Source organism: Sminthopsis crassicaudata, chromosome 2, assembly GCF_048593235.1.
Source record: "Sminthopsis crassicaudata isolate SCR6 chromosome 2, ASM4859323v1, whole genome shotgun sequence".
Lineage (NCBI taxonomy): Eukaryota > Metazoa > Chordata > Mammalia > Dasyuromorphia > Dasyuridae > Sminthopsis > Sminthopsis crassicaudata.
Genome location: NC_133618.1, coordinates 484,864,777 through 484,891,520, shown reverse-complemented (window position 1 = coordinate 484,891,520; position 26,744 = coordinate 484,864,777). Strand labels below are relative to the sequence as shown.

At 34.5% G+C, this 26,744-nt stretch overlaps 1 protein-coding gene across 3 annotated transcripts in view; it reads right to left on the bottom strand.

Annotated features, from left to right (window-relative positions):
- Positions 1–24,982, bottom strand: part of HEATR3 (HEAT repeat containing 3) — a 38,654-nt gene extending 13,672 nt beyond the window's left edge. The window contains exons 1-11 of one of the 3 annotated variants that reach the window (XM_074293344.1): positions 24,687–24,982; positions 24,267–24,439; positions 21,317–21,404; positions 20,047–20,156; positions 16,056–16,165; positions 13,830–13,970; positions 10,564–10,844; positions 4,190–4,280; positions 3,903–4,060; positions 3,508–3,590; positions 3,037–3,173 (exon numbers count right to left, since the gene is read on the bottom strand). In XM_074293344.1, the coding sequence (XP_074149445.1) occupies positions 3,037–3,173; positions 3,508–3,590; positions 3,903–4,060; positions 4,190–4,280; positions 10,564–10,844; positions 13,830–13,970; positions 16,056–16,165; positions 20,047–20,156; positions 21,317–21,404; positions 24,267–24,439; positions 24,687–24,809 (1,495 nt within the window). In that variant the 5' untranslated portion in view covers positions 24,810–24,982. The remainder of the gene's footprint in view (positions 1–3,036; positions 3,174–3,507; positions 3,591–3,902; positions 4,061–4,189; positions 4,281–10,563; positions 10,845–13,829; positions 13,971–16,055; positions 16,166–20,046; positions 20,157–21,316; positions 21,405–24,266; positions 24,440–24,686) is intronic. The other 2 variants (XM_074293343.1, XM_074293347.1) reach the window with 2 other exon arrangements.
- Between the last annotated feature and the right edge of the window lie 1,762 nt (positions 24,983–26,744).

Sequence of the window (26,744 nt, the reverse complement as noted above, 5' to 3'; positions counted from 1 at the left end):
AAAGAAAGCCATGGTGAAGACTATAGGATGTATAAAGCCTATAATTATAGGAAGTGTCTTTAATAGCAAAAATCTGGGTAACTTTTTAACAATAATTAAAATGGGGCATAGGGTGTGTGCAAGGGAAGAGCAACAAGGTTTAAAGGTAGCTGTGCAAGAGGCATCTTTTTAATCAATGAATAACATTAAATTTACATAACATCACAATTAGTTTTTTGAAAAGAGACTCTATTATGTGATATTCGAGTCTTTGTGTAAAGTTATATTGAGAACCAAAAATCAAATAAGTGCAGCTACAATTTAAACAATTCTTAATTCATTTGGGTTTTTCCCCAAATAAAAATATTAACTATAACACCATTGATTAAGTTATCTGGCCCATAATTATGAGTTAAGTTCCATGAAGAAGTAACTTTACCTCTTTATAATGCAATAGCTAACTTAAGAGTGTTCATTTATAAATCCTTGTTAAATTGAATCTACATGGTTTGTTCTATCTATATGTTCTGGAATAAATTCTCAAAATGCTATGTTGGGGCTGGTAGTCAGCTACTAAAATGGTAAGAGAAGACAGCATTTATGTAGAGCTATCAGTCCAAGCTACACACAAATTTGATGATCATAAGATTTTTGAATCAGAAGAAACTTAAAAATCACCTAGTCTAATCCCTTCATTTTAAAGATGAGGTTAACAGAACTGTATGACCTTGGTAAAAGTCTTCTAAGTGGCAGAAGAAGGATTTAAACCCAGGCATTCTAGTGTTTATTCATTCTAGAGCACAGGGTAAGAGAAATTTTCATTTATTTTACAATCCATTGATTAATTTGTCCTTTAAAAAAAGACTCCCTACTACAGTCATCCTCCAAAAGATAAGTATCCCAAGGATATAAACCACCAATTCTCAGAAAAATTGCAAATTTTTAACCATCTGAAAGAATGACAAATCAAAACAACTCTAAGGTTTTACCTTAACCCCTACAAACTGGCAAAAATGTCAAAAGATGGATATAGTTATGTTGAGGAAATTGTAGGAAAATAGGCACATAAATGCATTGTTGATGGAATTGTGAATCAGTACATCCATTATGAAAAATTATTTAGAATCATGCAATTAAAGTGTTTAACATGTTCATTCCCCTTAATCTAGAATCAAAGGCATACCATAAAGGCATTAATAGCCTAATACCCCAACTAGGTCACTGAAAAGAAGAAAGTCTTCATTCATATATCCTAAAATCTGTATAACAGCACTTTTTGAGAATGCCAAGAATTGGAAACAAAATAAATGTCCATTGTTTGGGAAATAGTTAAACAAACTGTGAGCCATAAATGTAATAGATTATGAAAAGTGAAGTAAACAGAGCCAAAAATAGAAAATAAATAGCAACTTACAACAATGTGAATTGTTATACCCACACAAAATTTCCAAATTTTTTCCTTAAAAAGCCCCTACCAATAAAAAGCGTCACAAAATTGGAATTTAATTCCTCTTTCCATTAAGATAAGTATAAAAGTTAGATCACTCTTCCTCCACCAACTCTGGAAATATAGACATATTATGTCAAAATTAAGTTTACTTATATAATTAAGATGCGTAAGTTTACTATTATATATGGAAAAATGCTAGAAATGGGGACAATGAAATTAAAAATTAATAAAAATAAGTGATTGATTTTTAAGAAAATAAAAATGGATAAAAATAACCTACAGATCAACTACTTTTTCCCTGACTACTGATGCCAATAGCATTACACACACAATGGCTATTTAGCTACTCCTTCCACTATGTATGTTCCTTGCAATTCCTGTTTCATTCTGAACAAACCTTTTGTCATGGATCTCTATCCCATTCCTCTCTACTTGCCTTCCTTGTGAGGCAGCCTCGTACTGATTATACTAGGTCAGCCCTTTATCGACACCAACAATCTAGTCTGAAAGAGTAAGTTGGAATATTTCTTGCTCCCTGCTGCCACTTCTAGATTATTCTTTTACCACATGGATTCTTAGCCTAAAATCCATTAACTTGTTTTAATAGCCATCTCAATATATTTGATTTCCTTTTGTTAATTGTGCTTTTTATGAATTCAAAAACATTTTCAGAAAGGGTTTATAGGATCCATCAGATTCTCAACAGGATTCACGACACCACTCAGGAACCACTCTTCCTCTGAAAATATTCTACCTAATCTAGACCATGATGGCTGCTATATATTAATTAGCTCCCTCTCCTCCCCAATTCTTATTATTATGTTAGAGAACTTCAAACCCATGTTTACTTAACTCTCCAACTCTCCAGCTTCCCAAATCCTCAGGCTTCTTAAGGCCTATGACCTACTCCTTCAGTCACACATAAGAGTCTTACACTGCATCCAGTTTTCTAGGTGACACTCATTTATCCAATTCTTGCTCACTCTTCACACAAGAGACACTTATTAACTCTCACCTAAATGATCATAACAACTTTCTACCCTATTTAATAAATTCCATTGGCTCCTGTTTTAGCTTTTAAAAGCTTTTGATAATCTAGCCCTAACTTATTTTCCCTGCCTCGATAGACATTACTTCTCATCCCAAACTGTGACCTGCCACACTGGTCTTGTCTTGCCTCCTCATACATTAATATTCCATCTCCCACTTCTGGGTCTTTGAACTGACTGTTCCCCACTCCTGGAATGTATGTCTTTCCTTCGAGATGCAGCTCAAATCTAGCTTCTACATAAAGCTTTTACTAATTTCCTTAATCACATGACCTCTTCTCAAATGCCTTTGTATTTCTTCAGATATATACATCTCTTTGTTATTTCCCCTACTAGTGTATAAGCTCCTCATGAAAAAGTTTCAATTATAATATCTGTATTCCCAAAACTTAGCACAGGGAGTGGCACATAGTAGGTACTTAATAAATACTTGTTGGCTAATTAAGTTGCAACTTGATATTATAGTTGATTGGCCATCAATTTATCAACAATTCTCTCTCTCTCTGACGGGAAAATTCATATTAGGGCTGACTTTCACAATAAAGCTTAAACATTTACCTGGCTGAGAAAAAACAAGTTGTGACAGGTGCTGCGCCAATGTCTGAAGTGCTGGGGCTCCTCCAAGAGAATCTACATCTAAAACAGACAAGATACTGTGGAGGCACACAAGCGCCCTACATTGTATAGTGTTCATCCTGAAACAAAAGTACAATGACGTAGTAGTGTTCAGTTAAATGATCTATCATAATATTTTAGTTTTTCTAAGGTGACAAGATAATGGAGTTGAATACTAATATTTAATGTAGGTCTCACACTAAAATTAATAATGGTTATATACTTGTTGAAAAAGGGATCTTAAGATAACCTGAATTTTGTGGTCTTCCAAATCAAATTACTTCTGTAATCAAGGTGGCTCCAGAATAATTCATTCTTGAAGCGAAGCAAGAGATACAATATATGCTTATAAATGGAAAATGATAAATAACTTCCTCTATGATGAAAATGTGCAAAAACTATAAAAATTCTTACTTTCTAATTAGTGGCTTCCATGTAGGATTTCTGGAACAGATGTCAACTGCCATGCTGTTTGGAAAGGTAATTTTCTCAAAAATCTAGGGTTTATAAAAAAAGGACAATTAGGTCATAAATCACTACACTGTATAAATTTGCATTTCAAAATAAATTTGCATACTCAAAATGGGTAGAGTATCATAAGTAAGGATTGGCCTAGGCTCACACTGTTTTTTAAAAGGATTTATTAAGTAATTCATATTACTCATCTTCCAAATGAAGAAATCTAGGTTGATCACATTTTATAAGGTTATAAATATTTTTTATAAGCATTTTATAATGTTGTAAGTATACCACTATTTCTCAAACTGTTCCTACTATATTCAAATATATACTAAAAGGAAATAGTTTACCTTCTTGGGAATGAGGTAGTTTGTAAGAGCAGCATGAACCTCAGCAGAAAGGCAGAGTGGGGACATTAGCTGTCCATTGAGTTCATTAAAGGAATTATCCATAAAAGCATCACTTTCATCACTACTAGAAAACTCATCCCATTCATCATCAGAAGGATCTGGGCATGAACAATACAAACCACAAACAAATATTAAAAAGAAAGTTCAAACTGCCCAACTTTCTGTCTCATTATTGCATGGCCAAAAAGCTTAGAGCTAAAATATCAATCTAAAAAGAGTTAACATACCATCACTGCAGCACATGTTGACAATAATCTCTAGGGCAATCTGTTGAGCTGTGAGTAAGGCTATTGTCTCTTTCAATTCTTTTTCAGTTGGCTACAAAAGGAACAACAAATTTTCAATTTTTGAAAAATAATTTCATGATATTCTTTGGCTGAAGTCAGAAAGATTATTTTCTCATTTGGAACTAGGTATTGTATGATGGACAGAAACAACTACACCTAGAGAAGGAACACTGGGAAATGAATGTAAATTGTTAGCACTACTGTCTATCTACCCAGATGACTTATATCTTCGGAATCTAATACTCAACGTGCAACAAGAAAATTGGATTTACACACATATATTGTATCTAGGTTATACTGTAACACATGTAAAATGCATGGAATTGCCAGTCATCTAGGGGAGGGAGGGGAAAATTTGGAAAAATGAATACAAGGGATGCTATACAGAAAAATAAATAAAATATATGAACCAGGGGAAAAAAAAAAAAAAGGAACTAGGTATTGTGGGAAAAAATATAGTAGAAAGGCTCAAAGAGCCAAACCTGCAAAAAACTAGTAATTATAAATTGTATATTTACCTTGAAATTAAGATTGTGTTAAGAAGAAATTATTGATAAAGAGACAAAAGTTTTAAATACACTTTCTATTAAGATCTTTCTGGAAAGAGCCCACCACATGAGTTACTAACAAGACATAAATTATGATTTTCTTATGATTAATGACTAAAGAAAAAAATCCCATATGAGCTATGTTCAAAAAAGATATATTTCATTCCGCACTCTTGAGTCCTCTAGATTATGGTAGATTAATTATGACAAGCAGAATTTCTAGGTCTTTCAAAGCTGTTAATCTTTATAATAATAATGCTGTCAGCGTATAAACTCTTCTAGCTTTGCTCATTTCACTTTGTATTGGTTCACTTAAGTTTTCCCAGCTTTCTCTGAAACCATGTTCTTATTTCTTACAGTAAATAGCATTCCATCATTTTTTTTTTTTTTTGGCCATACCTTGTTTCAGCCATTCTCCCAATTGATGAAGAGCCGTTCCGTTTGGTTGTTTGCCATCTAAAAAGGAGCTACAAATTTTTCTTATAGCCTTAGGGTTTGTTTTGCTCTTGAATAATTATTCCTATTATCTACCCTAATTCTCAATCTCCCTTCTCCTCTCATTTTTCTGTTGAGTAAAATGTATTTTTGCAGCCATCTGCCTTCTTCCCTCCATTGACCAATTCAAATAAAAATGAGTTCAATCCCTTCCATCAGCCTTTCTTTCTTATTCATATGAACATCTACTTGAATACATTGATTATGAGAGAAAATTTTACTTAACCTTCCTCTCCTTTTCTCCCTTAGTATATTTGTCTTCCATTTTTTTAAATGAAGACATAACAAAGCCCTCTTCAGATGCTAATTAGAATCCCTAGATGACTCCTAAAAATGGGGTTTAAAGAAGATACATTTATTATTTCCCCATACCAGAATGTAAACAGTTTATTCTTGTTTCATCCCTTAAGATTATTCACTCATATTTATTTTTATGCTTCCTTTGACTCCAATATTTGACATTAAAATTTTTAATAAAATTGTTTTCCTGAGGAATGTTTATTAGCCCTTTATTTCATAAAAGATCTATTTATTCCCCAATAGGATTCTATTCAATTTTTTTTTTGAGTAAATTATTTTTGGTTGGAGAGCCATACTTTTATTTTCTGAAAAAGAGTACCAAGATCTTAGCTTCTTCATAAGGGTGGCTACTTAATCTTGTATGATTCTGACAGTGGCTCCTAAAAAGCTGAATTCTTTCTCGACTTGTGGCATTTTTTATTTTTACAAGGAAACACTGGATTTTGACTATAATATTCTTGAGTTTTCATTTTCATGTTTCTTTCAGGAAGTGACCAATGGATTCTATTTTACTTTGCCCTCTGATTCTAAAAGCTCTGGGAGTTTCATGATTTCTTGAAATATGATGTCTAGAATATTTTATCATTTTTTTGTTGTTGTTCTGGCTTTTAGGTAGCCCAATGATTCCTAAATCATCTCTCTTCAATCCACTTTCTATTTGTGATATACCTTGTAATGTCTATTTCTGTCTTTTGACCTTAATATTTCTTCCTGTTTAATAGCATCATTAGCTTCTATTTGGTCTATTCTGATTTTGAGGAGTTTGTTGCAAGGAAGGTTATAAGTTGTTAAAAGACAATTATGTATCCTAAAAGAAATGACAAGCAAGATGATTTCAGAAAAACCTGGAAAAACTTACATGGAATTGATGCAAAGTAAAGAGAGAAAAAAATGAAAAAATGTATACAGTAACAGCAATATTATATGATGAACTATGATGGCTTAGCTATTTCTCAATAGCATAATGATCCAAGACATCGAAAAACCTAATGAAGCATGCCATTCACCTCCATAAAAAGTACTACTGTCTGAATACAGAATGAAGGATGCTATTTTTCACTTTCTTTCTTTATTCTTTGTATAAAATGATTGATAAAGAAATGTTTCATAGGATTATGCATATATAACTCAAATATTGCTTATCATCTCAGGGCGGGGGGAATTTTGGGACTCAAAGCTTTTTTAAAAAATAAACCTAAAGTAAAAAAGATTTTAAAAATCTTTTACACAAGGTTTTGTAAGAGTTAATGTTGAAAAATCATCCATGTGTATGTTTTGAAAATAAAATGCTTCAATAAAAAAAATTTTAATTGGTTTAATTTGGGGAAAAATATTATCTCTTCCTAAGAGATTTTCTTAAAAAAAAAAAAAAAAAGAAAAGAAAAGAAAAAAAAAAAAAAAAAAAAAAAAAAGAATGACACATAGAACAAATATTTTCAAGGTGACATAAGATTACATCCGTGATGGAGAAATTTACATGAACTAATTTTAAGAGAGCAGAATGAAGAGAACATTGTACAGAGTAACAATTATTATGTGATGATCAAGTATAGTGGGCCCAGCTCTTCTCAACAATGCAGTGATTCAAAACATTCCCAAAAGACTCAGGATGAAAAATGCTATCCATATCTGGTGGAATGTAGATCTAATTTTCGCTTTTTTTTTCTTCTTTCTTTCTTGTGGTTTATTTTTTCTTATGGTCTGATTTTTTTTTGGGGGGGGAACAACATTACAAATATGAAAATGTTTAAAAGAATTGCACATATTTAACTTCTATCAGATTGCTTGCTGTATTGGGCAGGGTGAAGGTAAAGGAAAGAAAGAAAAAAATCTGGAACACAGTCTTACAAAAACTAATGTTGAAAACTATCTTTACATGTACTTGGAAAATACTAGTAAAAAAAAAGATTATAATTTTTCTTATATAACATGATAAATGTGAAAATATATTTAGAAAAACTGCACAAGTTTAACCTACACTGGTTAGGGGAAGAGAAAAGTGGGAAGGGAGAAAAATTTGAAACACTAAAATTTCCAAGGGTGAATGTGTGGAAAACTAGCTTTTCATGATAAAAATACTTTGAAAACAAAAAAGCGATTATTATTAAAAAAAAAAGTTTGCTTTGGTGGCACTAACTAAAAATGGTAACTGATCTTTATGGCATTTTAAGATCTATAAAATACTATACACAGACATACATGCGTGCATATGTATACATATCCATGTATGTATGTATGTAAAAGTTCATCTAAATCTCATTGCAGTAAATATAGATGATTATGTTCAAGGAGTCCAACTTTTGCTCTGAGAAGTGTATTCTTCCCCTAGAACCCCAAGACTCAAGAATACTGACAGAAGAATCTCTCTGATCATTCTATTAATAGGCTCTGCTAGGCAAGCAAATATATGGCTTCCATCACTCCAGTTTCTAATCTGTGTCACCAAGAACTATTCTGCCCTTATGATAACAAAAATTGGAAATAAAGTCATTGCTTACTAATTGGAAAATGATTGAACAAATTGTGATATATGAATGTAATGGATTACAGGTATGTCAAACATACAAATTCACAGAAAAATGACCAATTCTACATGAAGTGATGAGGAATAAAATAAGCAGAATGAGAATAATGTACTCTATATTTATAGAATTGTAAACAAAACACTAAAGAATAAAAGAATTTTTGATTAGATATAATGACTAATCTTGGTGCTGGACAACAGCTGATTAAACAAATTTCCATACCCTTGATAAGTGGCGAAACACAGATGCAGAATGTTGCAAATATCATCAGATGAGAGAACTCAAGTCAATTTTTCTCAACTGCTTTTCTTTCTTATAAATGAGGGTTCTATGTGCAGGTTATATCAGGATAGAATAAGGTACAAAACAGGTGTCAATAAGACAAGGAAAGATGATGGAGAGCTAAGAAATGGCAAAGGAAGAAAGATGATTCATGACAAGAAAAATAGTTTAAAGACATTATCCTATATTTTCATTATACAACGAGAAATACTGTTTTAAAAAATCATGCAAAAAAAAAAAAATAAGATTACTTTGATGACAACACAAAAAATTTCTGCACATATAGAAAAAGAAAAACTAGGTGGCACAATAGATAGAGGACCAGCCCTGAACTCAGAGAACCTGAGTTCAAATCTAGCCTCAGACACTTAACAATTTCTGGGTGTGGGACCTGGGGCAAATAACTTAACCTCAATTGCCTCAGAAGAAAAAAAAAGAAAAACTACCATTTGGGGGAAAAAAGGTCATTCCATCAATTATCTCTAATAAGAGTCTGAGATATATATATAAAATAATTTAGGGGGGGAGAATATGAATACATAACATTAAGAATGAAAAGATATAAAATAAACAGCTATCAAAAAAATGACATTAGGAACCATAGGAAAAATGGCTTCAAATGCTTAGTTATAAGAGAATTACAAATCAAAAATTATCTTAAGTGGAAACTGAAGTAATGTCCATTAACTGGGAATGATTACAAATTATGAAACATGAATGTGATATAATACTACCATTCTGTAAGAACTGAAAAAGAGGACGATTTCAGAAAAACTTGAGAAGACTAACAGAAAAACATCTGAAGTTAAGTGAGCATAAACAAATGATTGTAAAATGGTATTCACTAACAAAGGGTAATAATAATGAAATCAATGCTAGAAGACATTGTAGATAGTGATATATAAGAAATGATAAGATCTGGGAGATGCAAAATAATAACCAGCCATTAATCCCTATCATTTGAAGTAAGACTGAGAAACAGTTTATGATAGTAGAGGGGAAGAGTCTGAGAATTTGAAAGGGATTACCAAAAAACAATTAATTCTAAATCCTAAATATGTTTAAAAGTACTGGCAGTTAAGTTTATTAAGATTTTTGATGCTTCTCTGAATTCTTGATATTATTTCTTATTATCAAGGCAGTGGCTAAAAGAATACAATACAAAATATCACCCCTCCATCCCTACCCTTACCCCCCAGCATTTCCATGTAGCAATAAGAAAATCCAGGATGAAATAACAAGTGGTGAAACATGATTCAATGTAATAAGAAAATGCATATCATAACAATAGCTAATATTTATACAGTACTTACTATGTGCTAGGCACTATGCTAAGCACTTTTAAATTATTCCTCATTTGATCCTCATAACACTGGGAAGTAGGTACTATTATTACAAATAGAAGTTTGAGTAAGCATCTGAGGCCATATTTGAACTGAGGTCATTCTGACTTTAGGCCCATGGCCCCATCCACTGACTGATCTATAAGACTGATCTATAAACTATCTAGAAAAAGACTGCAGACAGCAAGATTATGTGATTATCAATTCTGATGGACATGGCTCTTGACAACAATGAGATGATTCAAGCCACTTCCAAAAGACTTGTGATGAAGGAAGCCAGAAAGAGGACTGTGGAAACTGAATGTGGACCACAATATAGTATTTTCACTCTTTTTGTTGTTATATGCTTGCATTTAGTTTTTTCTCTCATTTCTTTTTCCTTTTTGATCTTTTTTTTTTTGTGTGTGTAGCATGATAATTGTGGAAATATGTATAAAAGAATTGCACATGTTTAACATATATTAGATCACCTGCCTGCTATGGGAGGGGGTAGGGTGAAGATTTTATAAGGGTAAATGGTGAAAATTATCCATGTATATATTTTGAAAATAAAAACCTTTAATTAAAAAAAATTAAAGAAAAAAATATCAAGGGGGGAAAAAAGAAAAAGATTACAAAACTATCAATGTTAGAAAGTATTTCAGTAAAATATCAAGCAATACTTGGGCCTGATAATATATTATCCCACCACATGTTTTCCAATCCATACCTTACGTGATTTTCATAGAAATATGAGAGAGATGATTTTAGAAATAAATTTCATTGGAAAATCAAAGAAAGGGATGGATTAATTAATTTAAGTTGGCACCCACTTAACTTACTGGAAGTAGATCTGAAATGAAAGTTTTCCTTCTGACTTTTCTTTTATGGGGAATATCTTCCATTTCATCATCTTCATTCAAATTATCACCATTCATTTCTTCTGTTGGCTCCGTCTCAGTCTCTGCAGCAGCATTTAACCTTTGAGTTTCAGCTTCCTTCATCTGAATAACAACTTCCCCAACATCCACTTCTAAAACATCAGAGAAAATCTTCAGGAGTGCGTTTATGGTATCTGCTTGACTCTTGGAGGGAAGAATATCCTTTAGGTTCCATACTGTCCCTAAGACAAAAAAATCATGAGCATAAAAACAATGAATCATCCTATGTCACTCCTCTGCCTAATAAACTCCACTAGCTTTAGTTTATTTCTAAGATCAAACAAAACCCCTCTGGTTAGTATCTAAAGCCTTTCACAATCTGGCTTTCCTTCTTTATTAGATATTATTCTCATTCACACTCTCTCTATAAGGAGAGAGCAAAATTGGCTTTCTTGCTAATTCTTACACAGAACATTCCATTTATTCCTTCTAGCAGTCTCCACTATGCCCTCTAGTTGCCCCCAATATGACATCTAGCATTTTGTCAACTGACGGTCCCATTGTGCCAAGTATCTGCCTCCTTCTGAGCAATCTAGCTACCCCTGTTTTATCTATCTTCCTTCACTATGCATCTAACTGTTTCCCCACTGTATCTATTAGCTGCCCCTACTGTCATATCTAGCTGCCCTGCACTGTTATCTTGCTGCCCCCTCTACCCATCATGGTGCCATCAACCTCTCTCTCCTGTGCCATCTAGCTCCTTCCCACTGGACTTCCTCTGAGCTGTCTCCCACTGTGTCATGTTGCTACACCCCACTGTAACATCTACTCTGATGTAAAGCTGTCCGCCACTTTGGCCATCTAGTTGTCACTGGTGCCACCTGATTGTCCCCAACTGAGCCATGTAGCTGCCCTCAGTGTGGCATGTACCTGCCCTAATCTGTGCCACCTAGCTATTCTCCCACTATTTTACCTAGCTTTCTGTATTATCTAGTTGCCCCAAATGGACCATCTAATTGCCCAATATGACATCTAATTGCCAGCATTGTGCCAACTGCTGGTCCGATAATGCAAACTATCTACCCCCACTGTACCATCTAGCTGCCCTCCATGTGGCCTCGAGCAGCTGCTACCCTACCATTTATTTTCCCCTGGTGTGCCATCAAGCTTACCCCTCCTAATGGGTTACCCCAACTGTGCCATCTATCAGCCCCCATTGTACTGTCTATCTGCACCACACCGTGCCATCTAGTTGCACCCAATGTGACATTTAGGTGCCAGCACTGTGCCAACTGTCTGACCCAATTGTACCAAAACTAGTTACCCCCCCACTATGCCATCTAGCTGCCCTCACTGTACCATCTAGGTACCAGTATCGTGTCAACTACTGGTTCCATTGTGCCAAATAAATGTCCCCTCTGTGCCATCTAGCAGTGCCCCCACAGATTTATTTAGTTTCCTTCATTATGTCATCTAAATGTACACCACTGTGTCTACTAGCTACCCCACTATCATATCTAGCTGTCCTACAATGTCATCCACCTGTCCCCCCTCACTGGCTTGCACAGACAGTAACCCATGCCTAGAATGAATTCTTCTCTTCACCTGCCTTTAAGAATACTTAGTTTCCTTCAGAGTGCAACCGAAGTGCCATATCACTATAGGATTTACTAGGTTCTTGCCAAACTAGTTTCTATTTATTTATATAATCACATATTATATACCATAATAGAAAATACATTCCTTAAAGAGGACTTTCATCTGTGTATCACCAGTGCCCAATACAAGGCCTAGCGTTGACTGAGATCTGTAAGCACTGCCATTTCCATAAGACATTTGATACTTAAAAATCAGGTGTAATTTCAGTACTCAGTCTCATTTCATGTCATACTTACATTAAATATCAATAAACTTCAAGTCAATGGCAGCTTCCTCTATCTCAAGGCTTTCCTTCTCTTGATAAAACATAATTCTTCTCTTGATGTGCTTATATTAAATAAGTACATAATGAAAACACTAATTAAATTTTCTTTCTAAAGCAGACAAAGTGTTTGGCTTTCTTTTCTATCTTAACATGAGCTGCCCTATCCAGCAACATCTTAAATTCCAAGAGTGGAACGAAAAGTACTAAAATCCCAAGCTCTCTCATTTAGTATATAGTTGTTCTGAAAGCATGCCTCCATTAATTTGCACATTTTGATAAACAAAGGAAGTTAAAGAGCAACATTTTAAAAATGACAAATACAACAACAACAACAACAACAACAAAAAAAAAAAAAAAAAAAAAAAAAGCACCTTTCAAAATAAACATTTGGCTCATCTAAATGCATGGAATCTATGTGAAATTACAAAATGCATGATACTAAGAAAAAACAAGACCCATGAAACAAAGGAAGACATATTCAGAAACCAAAGTGATATAAAAAGAGAAGATATCAATTAAAAAAAAAAAAAGTTTTGTAAGAAGATAAACCTCTGCCACTAGGGAAAAAACTACTGGTCATATAGCTACAATTTTTAAAAATCAAATCTACTTTGATAGAATTTAGTTGATAACTATTTAGTTGATAATTATTGTTCCTGGTTGATAATTAAGAATAAAAAAATCTATACAAGCAATTTTTTTAAACATATAATTCTGCCAATGACAAATCTTAAATAAAGAAATATATAAACTTTTAAGTTCTCTATAGTAAAGTTACTTAAATTGTGGAGAGCAACTCCATTTAGGGTTGAGCAACTGAATGTGGGGATAACAAAATTATGACTTATCAATGTTTGATTTGTATACCTCTTTTATATACCTATATACTTGAGGTTATATAAAAATTTCTTGTGTAAAAAAGGGGTTACAAATGGAAAAATAGCCCTGCTCTAGATAAAGATCAAAATATTCTGAAGTACAAGTAGAAGTCAATCCATTCTTGGTTTCATATTACATCATTTCAATTATTTAATAACCTATGAACTAGTTAAAAGTTCCATCTGCTTCTATAGGAAATTATGAAAAAATTATGAAAAAGTTCTACCACTCTGGACAGCCAGATGATACAATGTATAGAGCACCAGCCCTGGGGTCAGGAGAACCTTGGTTAAAATCCAGCTTCAGACACTAGCTATGTGACTGGGCAAGTCACTTAACCCTAACTCCTCAAACAAAACAAAAAAACAAACATTAATCCAAAAAGAAACAAAGGACATACTATTCCCTTATACTAAAATTATACCTGCCACTAATGTTTTCAGAAGAGTGTGTTCCATAGAAGTGATGGATGAGAACATTGCTGATTCCAGAACCTGCAGAGCTGGAGCATTAAAGGATTTTAAGAGTTCTGGGTTATCCTCTGTTACTGCTTGTAAACAAAATGCTGTAGAGACAAAAAAAAATGAACAAATGAAACAAATGAAATCTGCTTAAATATATAATAACTGGACAACTTTAAAAAAAAAAAAAACCACCACCAAGAACACTTTTTATTCTTTCTATTCATGTTTAGCTTGATTTTTCTTATACAATTCTAGCTACAAAATAGCAAGATTAACAAGTGCTTTTAAAAAAGTAGGTATTAGGTTTGAAAAGTTTCTGAATTTGGGTATGGCTTTATTAAAGCTAGAACTTCATTAAAAATAGTTTATATGAATGACATAAACTCATGTAAAAATATGATCACATTTACAAATGGCTGAGATTTTGATTTAGTGAAATCATTATAATTCATTTAGTGCTTCTACTCCAGGCTATCAAAAGAAAGGAATTAAACCACACTCTTGTCACTTGACAACACTAATTCACTACCAGGGTATTTTTGGTATACTCGGCCTTTGAGAGCTTAAGACCACTTTTATTCAACAGAACAAAAGGGTAAATCTGTTTCTTGAAAATCTCCAGTAATACAAATACCAAAGTAAATCTAATCATTTTTTTTAAATTTTCTAAGTTTACACAGATCAATTAGAAAACAATTTTTTTATGTGATCTGGCTCTATTCTACTCTGCTTCCCAAAATAAGTTCTGAGATTTGTAACATTTTACTTCTTCAGAATGCAATTAAATCAACCTCTATGAAGAACTAAGAATCACAAGCTCTAAATCAAGAGAATCATACCACATTGCAATGTAAGGAATGTTATATTAAAACAGACAATATGGTCCAGTAGATTTCTTAACTAATTTTATATTAGCCTTATTTTTTCAAAAAAAGAGCTTTAAGATTAAATAAACATAATTCACTGAACAGCAAAATGAAAACAATTAAAAATTGGTTATAAACCATTAAGGTCTTCAAGATGTTTTGTTTTCATGATATCATTTAAATCTCACAAAAAGATTCCAAGGTAGATACACCAGAAGTATTAATATCTCCATTTTACAAATAAGGAAATGAAAACAGACATTAAGTGGCTGGCCCTAGATCAGATAGTGAACTAAATGTCAGAAGTAGGACTTAAATACAAATTTCAAGTCCAAAACTTTTATCAAATACCACAATGAAGCACTTGAAATTGCATCAAAGGACTTCGGTTGCAAAAAAACTTAAGGATATATGATATAATTGTTTAATGTTAATTAAAGAGATATGTTGTCAACAAATGACAAAACCAAAGATTTTTAAAAGCTAGATTTTAATTTATAAAGCTGATAATTTTTATTAAAAATTCCTTAAATTCATTTTAAAAAATTGTTATGTGGTTTCTTTTAAAGTCTAATAACTGCTAGTATAATTTTCCCTTACTTAAAAAAACACTCTTAAATGGCATTCTGGAGGAAGAAAGACACATGGTGAGGTAAAAATAAACATATTAATGAAAATTTATTTTAAAGCATATAAAATTACAAACTCCCTCACCAATATGTCCTATATCATCTCCATTTTGAGGAAAATTAATAACTTTTCCCAATATGATTTGTTCCACAAACTTTTCCTCCCATAAAAAAGAATATTCCTTTTTGCCAAACAGGACTTAAGTGGAATATACCTTGACCTTGTCAGGGAAAACAAACAGCTGAATCAAGGAGCAGCTGAATACTACCACTCTTTTAGGATAAAGGGTAAGTACATACTCATTCTATTCCCAATTACAATATTTCTAACTCTTCTCACCATCATATTTTTCTTTCTCTCACCTCTTCTAGGTTGACAGAGGAAAAATAGGTTTCAGTTTCTTTTCTCAGTGATCTTTATGGAACATAAACATTCCTTTGTAATAGGAATACAAATATCAAAGAGATTGAATACATCAGAGAGTGGCAGAAAACAAGAACTCAAATGTTCAAATGATTCTATAACTCCTAAAGTGAGAGTGGTGGTGATTTATATATGTAAATACAGAAGAATAAAAACTTTTGCTTTTTATACATTAAAAAGTATAATAAACATGTAACTATGAAAACTTTTTTTCCCCCCAGATTATACTGTGAATACTTAATAAACCATCACTTTTTCTTCACTTACCTACTGAAATAGCCAGGTCAACATTGGTGGAAAACCTACTTAAATACTTTAATACAATCTCCAAGCACCCTTCTTTGTTGAATATAGATACTGCTCTACTACTGCATTCACTAAATTGAAGGGGGGGAAAAAAAGTTTTACTATTCACATTTTAACATGAAAAAAACAAGCATATAATCCCATGAACTAACAAATTTTAGTGACTAAAAAGCCATGACATTGCCAAACTTCAAGTAGGTTGAATATTAGATATTAAGTTTAAAATTCTAAAATTATCACATGAACTTATCACAGGAAAATTAAAAAGTGAAAAAAGGCAAACAGAAATGACTTTGAATAATGTATACAAGTTCAATTATAGTTTAAAACGCAGGTAGAATCTATGGTCTGAAAGAAAGACTTTAAAAATAATAATGGTTTAAAGTTACTATCCTTGACAAAGAAGACTAAAATTTTCACCAATAAAACATAGCCCCTCCATTCAAACTATCCATCCATTATATCAAGCTAATATTGTATGGATATCTACATCACAATTATCCTTTTATAAATATGTCTATACACAGAGAGAAAATCAACATGTTCAACAAAAATACTACAGTTGGAATTCTTCTGCCACTTTAAGGATTCCACTGAATTCCTATGGCTATATCTTATTGTGACAAGGAGGCCTCTCATCAAGAGGGTAGTAAACTTTAAAAATATCCAATAATGTGTGGAAGGATTACAAATCCTGTCAAAAAAGAGCAGCAATGATGATGAAACCAGAACTACTGAAATATTTTTATAATTTCAATTTTATAAAAATATAACAAGTATTTTATTATATACAAATTATTGTGCTGGGAGAAACAGGTTCAAAGAAAATTCAATCTTTAAAATAGTCATACTGAAGGATCACAACATATACATAATGAAATATATACAAAGTTATTTAAGAGGGAAAAAAGAATATATTAACCATAGAAATCAGGAAAAACTTCATAGTCTATGGCACAGTAGTTGAATGTTAAAATAAAATATAAAGATTTTGAGGCAGACTGAGGGAGAAATGTCTGGTTTGAATGCACTGAGGCAGAAGATGATATGTTAAAAGGAATATTTAGTAGTCCACAGTGGCTAGAATATAGAGTGAAGGTGAGTAGGTAAAACAATGTGAAAAGAGAAGGTCTAAAATGCCAGGCTAGGAAGTTTCATATTTTACTTTAGAAATCACTCACTGTTTCTGAGCCAGGGGAGCTATATCCATTAGACCTATGGTTTTGGAAAATTTTTCTGGCAACAATAGAGAATAAACTGGAAACCACAAACACTAAAAAGCAGGGAAATAAATTAGGCAATTGTAATAGTCTAGGTGAGAGATGAAGCGAGCTGAAGAAGAGTGGTTTGGAAGTGGATAAATGAGAAATTATGTTGAGGTAGAATTGATGCAAAGTGGCAAAAATTACCAGATGACATTTTTCAAATGAATCTTACTTCATATTTTAAAAAAAAAGTTCATCAGTACAATCTGTATGTATATATGTATATAAAAATGACCTGGTTATCATAAATTGGTATAGCCAAAAAAATTTTAAAAAATAAAACAGTCAACTTTCTGATAGTAAGTTATTACTCTGTATGCGCTTAGCTAGATTTACATGACATCTATTGCAAAATGATAAAACCTCCCAGAGCTTGCTCTTTACTAGCATAAATTTTGAGAGCTAAGGGCCACTTCCATGTCATAATTAGCTGCTAGGTGCTGAAAGGATATAAACATAGTAACAGAATAACATTTAAAAAGTGCTTCCAGGGGGTAGTTAGGTGGCGAAGTGGATAGAGCACCAGCCCTGAAATCAGGAAGGCCCAAGTTCAAATCTGATCTCAAACACTTAACACTTCCTGGGTCACCCTGGGCAAGTCACTTAACCCCAATTGTAAGAAAGGAAAGGAAGGAAAGGAAAGAAGGAAGAAAGTCATTTTCCAATTGATAAATGTTCAAAAGATATGAAGACAATGAAATTAATTTCTAATCATACTAAAAAAACCTAAATCACTATTGATTAGAGAAATGCAAATTAAAACAAGTCTGAGGTACCACTTCACATCTCTCAGATTGGCTAAGATGACAGGAAAAGATAATGAGAAATGGTGGAAGGGGTGTGGGAAAATAGGACACTAATGCATTGTTGGTGGAGTTGTGAGCTAACCCAACCATTCTGAGCAATTTGGAACTATGCCTAATGAGTTATCAAACTGTGCACACCCTTTGATCTAGCAGTGGCACTGTGGGATCTATAGCTCAAAGAGATCATAAAAAAGGGAGAGAGAAAAATTCACAACACAAGGTATTGCAAAGGTGAATGCTGAAAACTATGCATGTACTGGGAAAAATTAAAGGCTATAAAGAAAGGGAAATATTTAAAAGATGTTTTCTTCACTCATTCTTTGATTTGTTACAGTAAAGAACAAAACTTTACAAAATTCTCAAAATCACAAACATCTCTAGTTTTATTTTTTTTATGTTTAGACAGAAAGCCTTCCTATATTCATTAAGTGTTGTTCTCTAATATTTAATAAAGCATTCATTATTTGATTAAATAAAAGAAATGCTTTCAATTTTTTTTGCTACCTTCCAAAGATATTCTTATTATTCACTGTTATCAGTTTGTTAGATCTAAAATTTTTTCTTAATATGAAAGGAATAAGGTCAGCAGAAAGAGGCAGTGGAACACCTGCATTCAGTTCCCATCTTTAGATATCACTTTTTAAAAATGTATTTTTAGGTGGCACAGTGGATAGAGCACCAGCCCTGAATTCAAGAGGACCCGAGTTCAAATTTGGTCTCAGACACTTAACACTTCCTAGCTGTGTGACCCTGGGCAAATCACTTAACCCCATCCTCAGAAAAAGAAAAAAAAAAATTTTTTTTTAAATTTATTTAAAATTTAAATTAAAAATAGAAAAAGAAAAGAAACATGGCCATGTATACAGAAGAACAAAAGAGAGAATTCAAACTACAAAACAATAAATTTCCACTTTCTATGTAATAAATACTATACATTGTATTCAGAGCTGTTCATTCTATCTAGCTCCCTCCAATTTTTTTCCCCCTGGGAATAAATGAATTTACAACTTTTATAATGAATCAAGGGGGACTACAGTTTGTTAATAAAAATTTGACTTACAGGAAGATTTTTAGAAACTTTTTAAAAGAAAAAACATTACTCTTCAGAGTCAGAAGATATAAATGAAAAAACTGTTTTACTTGACTATTATACCAACACTCAAATGGAGGAAAAAAAAATGAAGTGGAGCAAAAAACAGTTAATGCATGTTTCCAATGGTATATCTATTATCATTTCTACTGGCTACACTTCCATAGACATGAAATGAAAGATCAAACACATGGTTTTCTGGTTCCTGGGAATAATGCTTACTGAATAGCAGAGAAGCAATTCTGAGAATACTCTTAAGTCTCTTTTTCTTTCTACTCACATTTTACTTTGCCCTGCCTGACATGTCAGACAAGTAATGTGAGTCTGCAAAAGATTTGGCACAGAAGCACTACCCTTGTCTTCAAATGTCTGAAGAGGAGTCATGTGGAAAAGGAATTCTCTATCACATTCTACTTGGCCCTCATGAAAGAACTAGTACCAACCAGAACACTTCTGATCAAATTCCTTAAAATTACTGGTGTACAAAAAAAAAAAAAAAAAGTAACGAGCAATGAGATGACAAGCTGGGGGGTGAGGGCAAAAAAAAAAACAAGGGAGGGCCAAAAGTCATTACAGTGGTGTATTTTCCTGGCAATGACAATAACTAGCTCCAGGGCAAGAAAGGTAGGGAAGTAGAAATGAAAGTTGCTGTTATGAACAAAGAGATAGGAGTTGAGCCATATACAAGACCATTGTAAATTCCACCAGGGGGTCAGTTTCCCAAGAGAATAAAAGTGGTAAGCAAGGTAATTGTAGGAAGAGTCTACTGTAAATGGAAAGAATACTCTTACCATATATTCCATAGCACATTCACAGCCTCATTAGCTATATCTTCAACATAATTTTTATTCAGTTCTTTGTTCTTCAAAGAGACTTCAGTGGAATCTAATTCAGCACTACACTGTAACCAATTGTTACAATTAGTTCCTTGTTTCATAAAAATTTGAACAAATAAAAAAGATAGTATAAAATAGGATCAAAAATAGTGAAAAGGGTGATCAAGAAAGCCAAATTATCTTGCATCAGTTTTACCACACATCTATTTCCCTTTATAGGATAAAGAAATGAAAATGAAATATCTACAAGCCACAATAAAATATGGATATAAACATGTTTAATTTCAAAGAAAATTTAGAAGAAAACCAACCTAAATAACAAAGCTGGCAAAATAATTTTACTGATAAAAAAATTTATGGCTTTTTTCCAGGTATCTTATCCTATTTCTTTATATAATATTTGAGTAGCTTACAATAGTTAGAGATATAATCAATTAAGTTGAGTAACTTTGGGCAAGTGAAAACTTTGGGCAAAATTTGTTGGGGGGGAGGGAATAGGGAAGATCAAATGGTTTTTGTCTTTGATTTACTTTGTTTTCCCCCTTTTTGAAAACCAAATAAAGGTATATGCAAAGATGGAAAATTTTACTGATAGCACAAAATTTTACTGATAGCTCTTAAAAGGGAATATAAATAGTACATACTATCAGAAGTTTATTTTTAAATACAAATCACAAAATGATATAAAAAAGAAAATTAGATGACTGCTGAATTATCAAATGAAGTTAGATCAGTCATATAAATTCAGAGAACTGCCTGAAGAAATTTCACTTTTTCCAGGTCACTATGAGAACCAATTTTTCTAAAACAACAATTACATAAAGGTTTTATGTCAGGATGATAAATCATGGAGGAAAGCAGTCTTTTATCTTTTCAGTAACATTTACTAGAAGTTAGAGTTCTAAAAAACAAAACATTCCAATTTTTTTTTTTTGATAAATCATCAAGCTATCGCCAAAAGAAGAAAATAGGGACTATTAAAAAATTTGTATGAAAGGAAAGGAAGTAGCATAATAAATATTCCTTCAGTTATGTTAGTTCTTTACTAGAAAGGTACCAAAAGTCCCACAGAACACTGTTCAGGAGAACCAAGAATCTTGTTTGAAATACTGAAATTTTTTTTTTATTTCACAATGACAAAACTACTTAAGTTTATATTTTCAAAAAGTTTATAATTTTAGAATGCCATCCATAACCATTAAGATATATTTTTAAAAATACATACCTCTTTTAACAGTGCAACAAGTGGTGTCATGATGTCCTTGGTAACCATGTCATCACAAACTTCAAAACCTCCACAAGCACTGAGGTTTCTAAACAAGGAGTTAAAATGACCATTCCATTCTTGAATCAAGTGTTACATAATATTGCTTACCTACTTCTGAAACATTCCTATTTTAAACAGTTCTTAATTATTTCCTTAGTTACATTGTAGATGGGAGAAAGACATGCTAAAGAGAATAATAAAGAGGACAAGGATGGTGAGGAGACAGAAATTTTGTTCCAAAAGGTCTAATTTAAGAGAAGAGGCATGTATAGCTTGGAGAAGAAAAGATCTGAAGGGGAATTGGGGAGACATACAAATTATTACTAAAAGAACTTTGTCAAATCTGGTCTCAGACACTTAACACTTCCTAGCTGTGTGATATTGGGCAAGTCACTTAACCCCAGCCTCATAAAAAAAAAAAAAAAAAAAAAAAGAATAACCGAGAAAAGCTAAGTCAATCACAATTGATAGTTGCATAATGCTGCTGATACTGTGTTCAATGTTCTCCTGGTTCTGCTAAGTTCACTTTGCATTAGTACAGGCAAATTTTTCGGGGTTTTTTTGAAATCTCTCTACTCATCATTTCTTATACAACAAAAATATTCATGTACCACAACTTGTTTATAGTCATTTCCCAACTGATGGGCATCTCCTCAATTTCCAATACTTTGCCACCACAAACAGAGCTAGAACAGGCAGTTTTTAAGGAAGACATTCAAGCTATCAAAAACTATGAAAAAATGCTATAAACCATCAATAATTTAAAAATGAAAATCAAATCAATTCTGAAGTTCTTTCTCACACTCAGACTGGCTAAGTTGCCATAAAAAGAAAATAACAAATATTGTAGAGGGGCTTGTGGGAAAACAGGCCCATTTATGCACTGTTAGTGTAGCTGTGAACTGGTCCAGTTATTCTGGAAAGCAATTCAGAACTATACTCCCAAAGTTACTAAACTATGTATATGTCTAGATCCAGCTGCATCATGTAATAAGCCAAGAACTCAAAAGGATCAAAAAAAAAAAAAAAAAGGAAAAAAGGGTCCATCCAGGAGAAAATATTTACAGCAGATTTTGGTGGTGGCAAAGAATTAGAAACTAAGGGGATGTTGATCAATTGAAAAATGGCCTAACAAATTACATTATATAAATAACGGAATACTATTGTGCTAGAATGATGTATGATTTCAGAAAAACCTGAGAAGATTCATATAAAGGAAGTAAGCAAAACCAGGATAACAATGTACTAGTCAATAACAAGATAAGAATAAACAACTCTGAAAGATTTAGTAACTCGGATCAACAGTTACAATTTTAAGAATAGACAATGAAGGATGCTACTCACTAATTTGATAGACTCAAGATGAATAATAAAATATATTTTTATGGACATGGCTAATGCAGGGATATTTTGCCTGATTATGCATACTTTCTTAAAAGAATCTGTTGTAACTGCTGGGTCATGTATACATATATTGTATTTAATTCATATTCTAGCATATTTGACATGTATTGGTCAACCTGCCAACTGGGGGGGGGGGGAGGAAGGGGAAGAAATTGGAATAAGGGGTTTGGCAATTGTCAATGTTGTAAAATTACCCATGCATATATCTGGTAAAAAAAATTATTAATTAAAAAAAGAAGAAGAATCTGTTGTGCTGTGATGAACTTAGTTCTTTTCAACAATGAGGTGATTAATGCTGATTCCAACAGACTTGTGATGGAAAGAGCATCTGCATTCAAAGGGAGTCTGAATGTGGATCACAACATTTTCACTTTTTTTGGCATTTGCTTGATTTTTTTCTTTCTCACTCTTTTTCTTTTTGGTTTGATTTTTCTTCTGCAACTTGATAAATATGGAAATATGTTTAAAAGAACTGTACATGTTTAACATGTACTTGCTACCTAAGGGAAGGGAGAATTAGGGAAAAAAATTTGGAACAAGGTTTTGCAAGGGGAAATGTTGAAAACTATCTTTGCATGCACTTTGAAAATAAAAAGCTATTATTAAAAAAAAAAAAAGAATCTGTTTTTTTTTTCCAATGGGAGGAAGGTTAACTGAAAAAAATAACATTTAAATTTTAGAGTTATATTTTGAGAGGAGCATAGAAGTAGTTGGGTGACCACCTGTCCATAATGGAGATATTAAGTTTCAGAACCTTGGTGTCCTCAGATTTCTTAAAACTCTTAAGATTCTAACATTACAAAAAAAATCATCTTAGTGTAGTGGATAAAGAGCCATTCTTAGGAGTCTGTAAAACCAAGGTGCAAGTTGCTCCTCTTAACCATCCTTACTAGCATTGAGAAAAGTATTTCACTTCTCTGTGCCATAGGAGACTTTTAAAGATTGTAAATTACACAAAGACAGCAACAGGATGTAATTAACTGAAATTTAGAAATTAAATGACTGCCCAAGATGACCTAACTCTTGTCTCCAAGTCCAGCAAGTACAAAAGTAGGTATATAACAGGCATTACAAACCAAATACTGGGTAACGTTAGTGGAGGGGAAAGGTCCTAGCGGAGAGGGTGAAGCTGGTAAGCCAAAGTCTTGAGGGAAATCGGGGAGACTTGCCCACTCCTAGGGGCAATCTCCACCGACAGCTGGTTCAGTTACCCCCTCCAAAGGGAACGAGGATCCCTAAAATCCGAACTCTCCTCGGGCTCAGCAGAGGAGACTGTGGGGAGGGATCCTGACCCGCACACTCACCTGGTCCATCCCAGGGGGCAGAGGCTTCCCACAATGCTCCCCGCTCGCAACCTGGCCCGGCCTCCCCCGGAAGCCGACCATCCCTCCTCGCCCCGGAGGAATCGCCTACCTAGACTCCCTCACCTGTGGGAGCCTACTCCACCCCGGCCGGAGCATACCCCTCCTCCCCCGGGCCTCCGGGCCGGGCCCGCTCCACTCACCGCAGCGCGCCGGCCGCAGTCTCCCGCACAGCCAAGCTGGGGTCCAGCAGCAGCGGCCCAAGCTGCCGAACTGCATCTCTCCGAGTGAGGGCCGAGATGGCGGGCTGCTGCTGCGCCAGCCGAGCCAACCCCGCACAAGCGCATTCGCGGACCTCGGCGGTCGGATGCTGGAGCTGCGGGAAGAAGGGGATGGGCTGTCAAGAGTCTAGAGAACCCGGAGGGGGAGGGGAATAGACGGTTGGGAGGACGTCCAGAAAGGGGGAGGGGAAGACAGCGGAGCGCGAGGTGGGGGCGCAGAAGATGGGGAAGAACGTGTCACTCAGCCTCTCCAAGCGCCCCCGTGCGGCAAGGAAGGGGGGAGGTAGAAGAAAGGAAGTGGAGAGAAAGGGGGGTATCTATCCATTTAGGCTGTTTTTTTACCTTCTCAAGGAACTCCACTGCCGGCGAGTCGTCCATTCCGGCCTCCTCGTTCTCCGCTGCTTCACATTCACCGGTAGGAGAGAACGGGGGCCGTTTGAAACGCTTGTTCTTGCTCTTCCCCATGCCCGCGGCGCAACGTGGAGACTCGGGATTCTGCGGACAGGGCAGCCGTAAGGGCTCGGAGACCAAAGTTGCAGATCTCCAGTAGCTCAGCTGGACCCGCACAAGCCACCTAGAGAGCACACATGGGGGAATCAATGCGCAAGCGTGGCGTGAGGGCGGGGGAATGAGACTCCAGCGCAGAGGTGCGCAGGCGCAGAAGAGAGACGGGGCGGGGCCTTTCCCGCAGGATTTATGTGGAGATGCTAATACTGAGGGCGATAGAATTTATCTTGGATTACAGACACTAGCAAATTTCTTTTCTTTTTTTTTTTTTTTTTTTGAGGCTGGCGTTAAGTGACTTGCCCAGGGTCACACAGCTAGGAAGTGTTAAGCGTCTGAGATTACATTTGAACTCAGGTCCTCCTGATTTCAGGGCTGGTGCTCTATCCACTGCGCCACGTGGCTGCCCCTGGACAGTAGCAAATTTGAAGCACACAGAGGTTGTCAACTGAGTGGCAGAATTGGGATTTGAACATGGGTCCTCTGCTTTGATAAACGGTGCCTTTTCTGTGCTGGAACACCTCTGCGGGAATGTTGATTTCATCCTGTCAAAGAGCCATTAGTCCCAGCCCGAACTCACGAGTAAGAGGTCCCACAGAGGGAGCATGGAGCCTTCTAGTTCTAACTTCGTTTGTTTTTCTCTGGATAAAGCTGATTCGTGTTAAAGGCTTGTCGAACTTGGCTGTCACCGCGGAAGATAAAGGACTAGTAAATCCCGGGCCAGGGAAGGGACAGTCAGCCATCTAGATGGAGGCTTGAAGGTGATGGAACACCTGCTGAAAGAGAGGAGTGAGTGATTAGCCTTCCTTGACCCAAACCTTTGCAGTCCAGGGGAATATTAAATCAGCAGCCTCTTTGGAAACTATGAGGAGGTACTTTAGCTTTCTGGAAAGTGGCCAGGAAATTTCATTCTCTCTGAATCTTTCATTCAGAGCTATAAGCTGCCTTCCCCTGCCACCTCTCCATTCTCTCTTCTCCACATTAAGAATTTTGCCAGTCCTGGAAACTGGAAGATGAATGGATGTCCATCAGTTGGAGAATGTTGGGTAAATTGTGGTATATGAAGGTTATGGAATATTATTGCTCTGTAAGAAATGACCAGCAGGAGGAATACAGAGAGGCTTGGAGAGACTTACATCAACTGATGCTGAGTGAAATGAGCAGAACCAGAAGATCACTGTACACTTCAACAACAATACTGTATGAGGATGTATTCTGATGGAAGTGGAAATCTTCAACATAAAGAAGATCCAACTCACTTCCAGCTGATCAATGATGGACAAAAACAACTACACCCAGAGAAGGAACACTGGGAAGTGAATGTAAATTGTTAGCACTACTGTCTATCTACCCAGGTTACTTATACCTTCAGAATCCAATATTTAACGTGCAATAAGAAAATGGTATTTACACACATATATCGTATCTAGGTTATACTGTAACACATGTAAAATGTAAGGGATTGCCTGTCATCAAGGGGAGGGAGTAGAGGGAGGGAGGGAAAAATTTGGAAAAATGAATACAAGGAATACTGTTATAAAAAAAAATTACTCATGCATATATACTGTCAAAAAATTTTTATAATTATAAAATTTTTTTTTAAATTGCCAGTCTTTCCGTTATCAGTGTGCATCACCCATGAAAAGCAAAATTAAGGATCGATATTGGAAAAGCAAAAAAAGTTCTGATCTAAATAGGAAAGATTCTCAAGACAAACAGTAGTAAATGTTGCTAGGACTGGCTTTGCAATATGCAATTAACAAAACATAAAAAGATAATGAAAAATTTCATGATGATATTGCTGTTTTAGGCAAATAGAACTGCTTATTATATTGAACAAATCACTTGGGAACGTTTGTCATGTGATAAGCAAAAAGGATAGCAAACTGAGGGCTC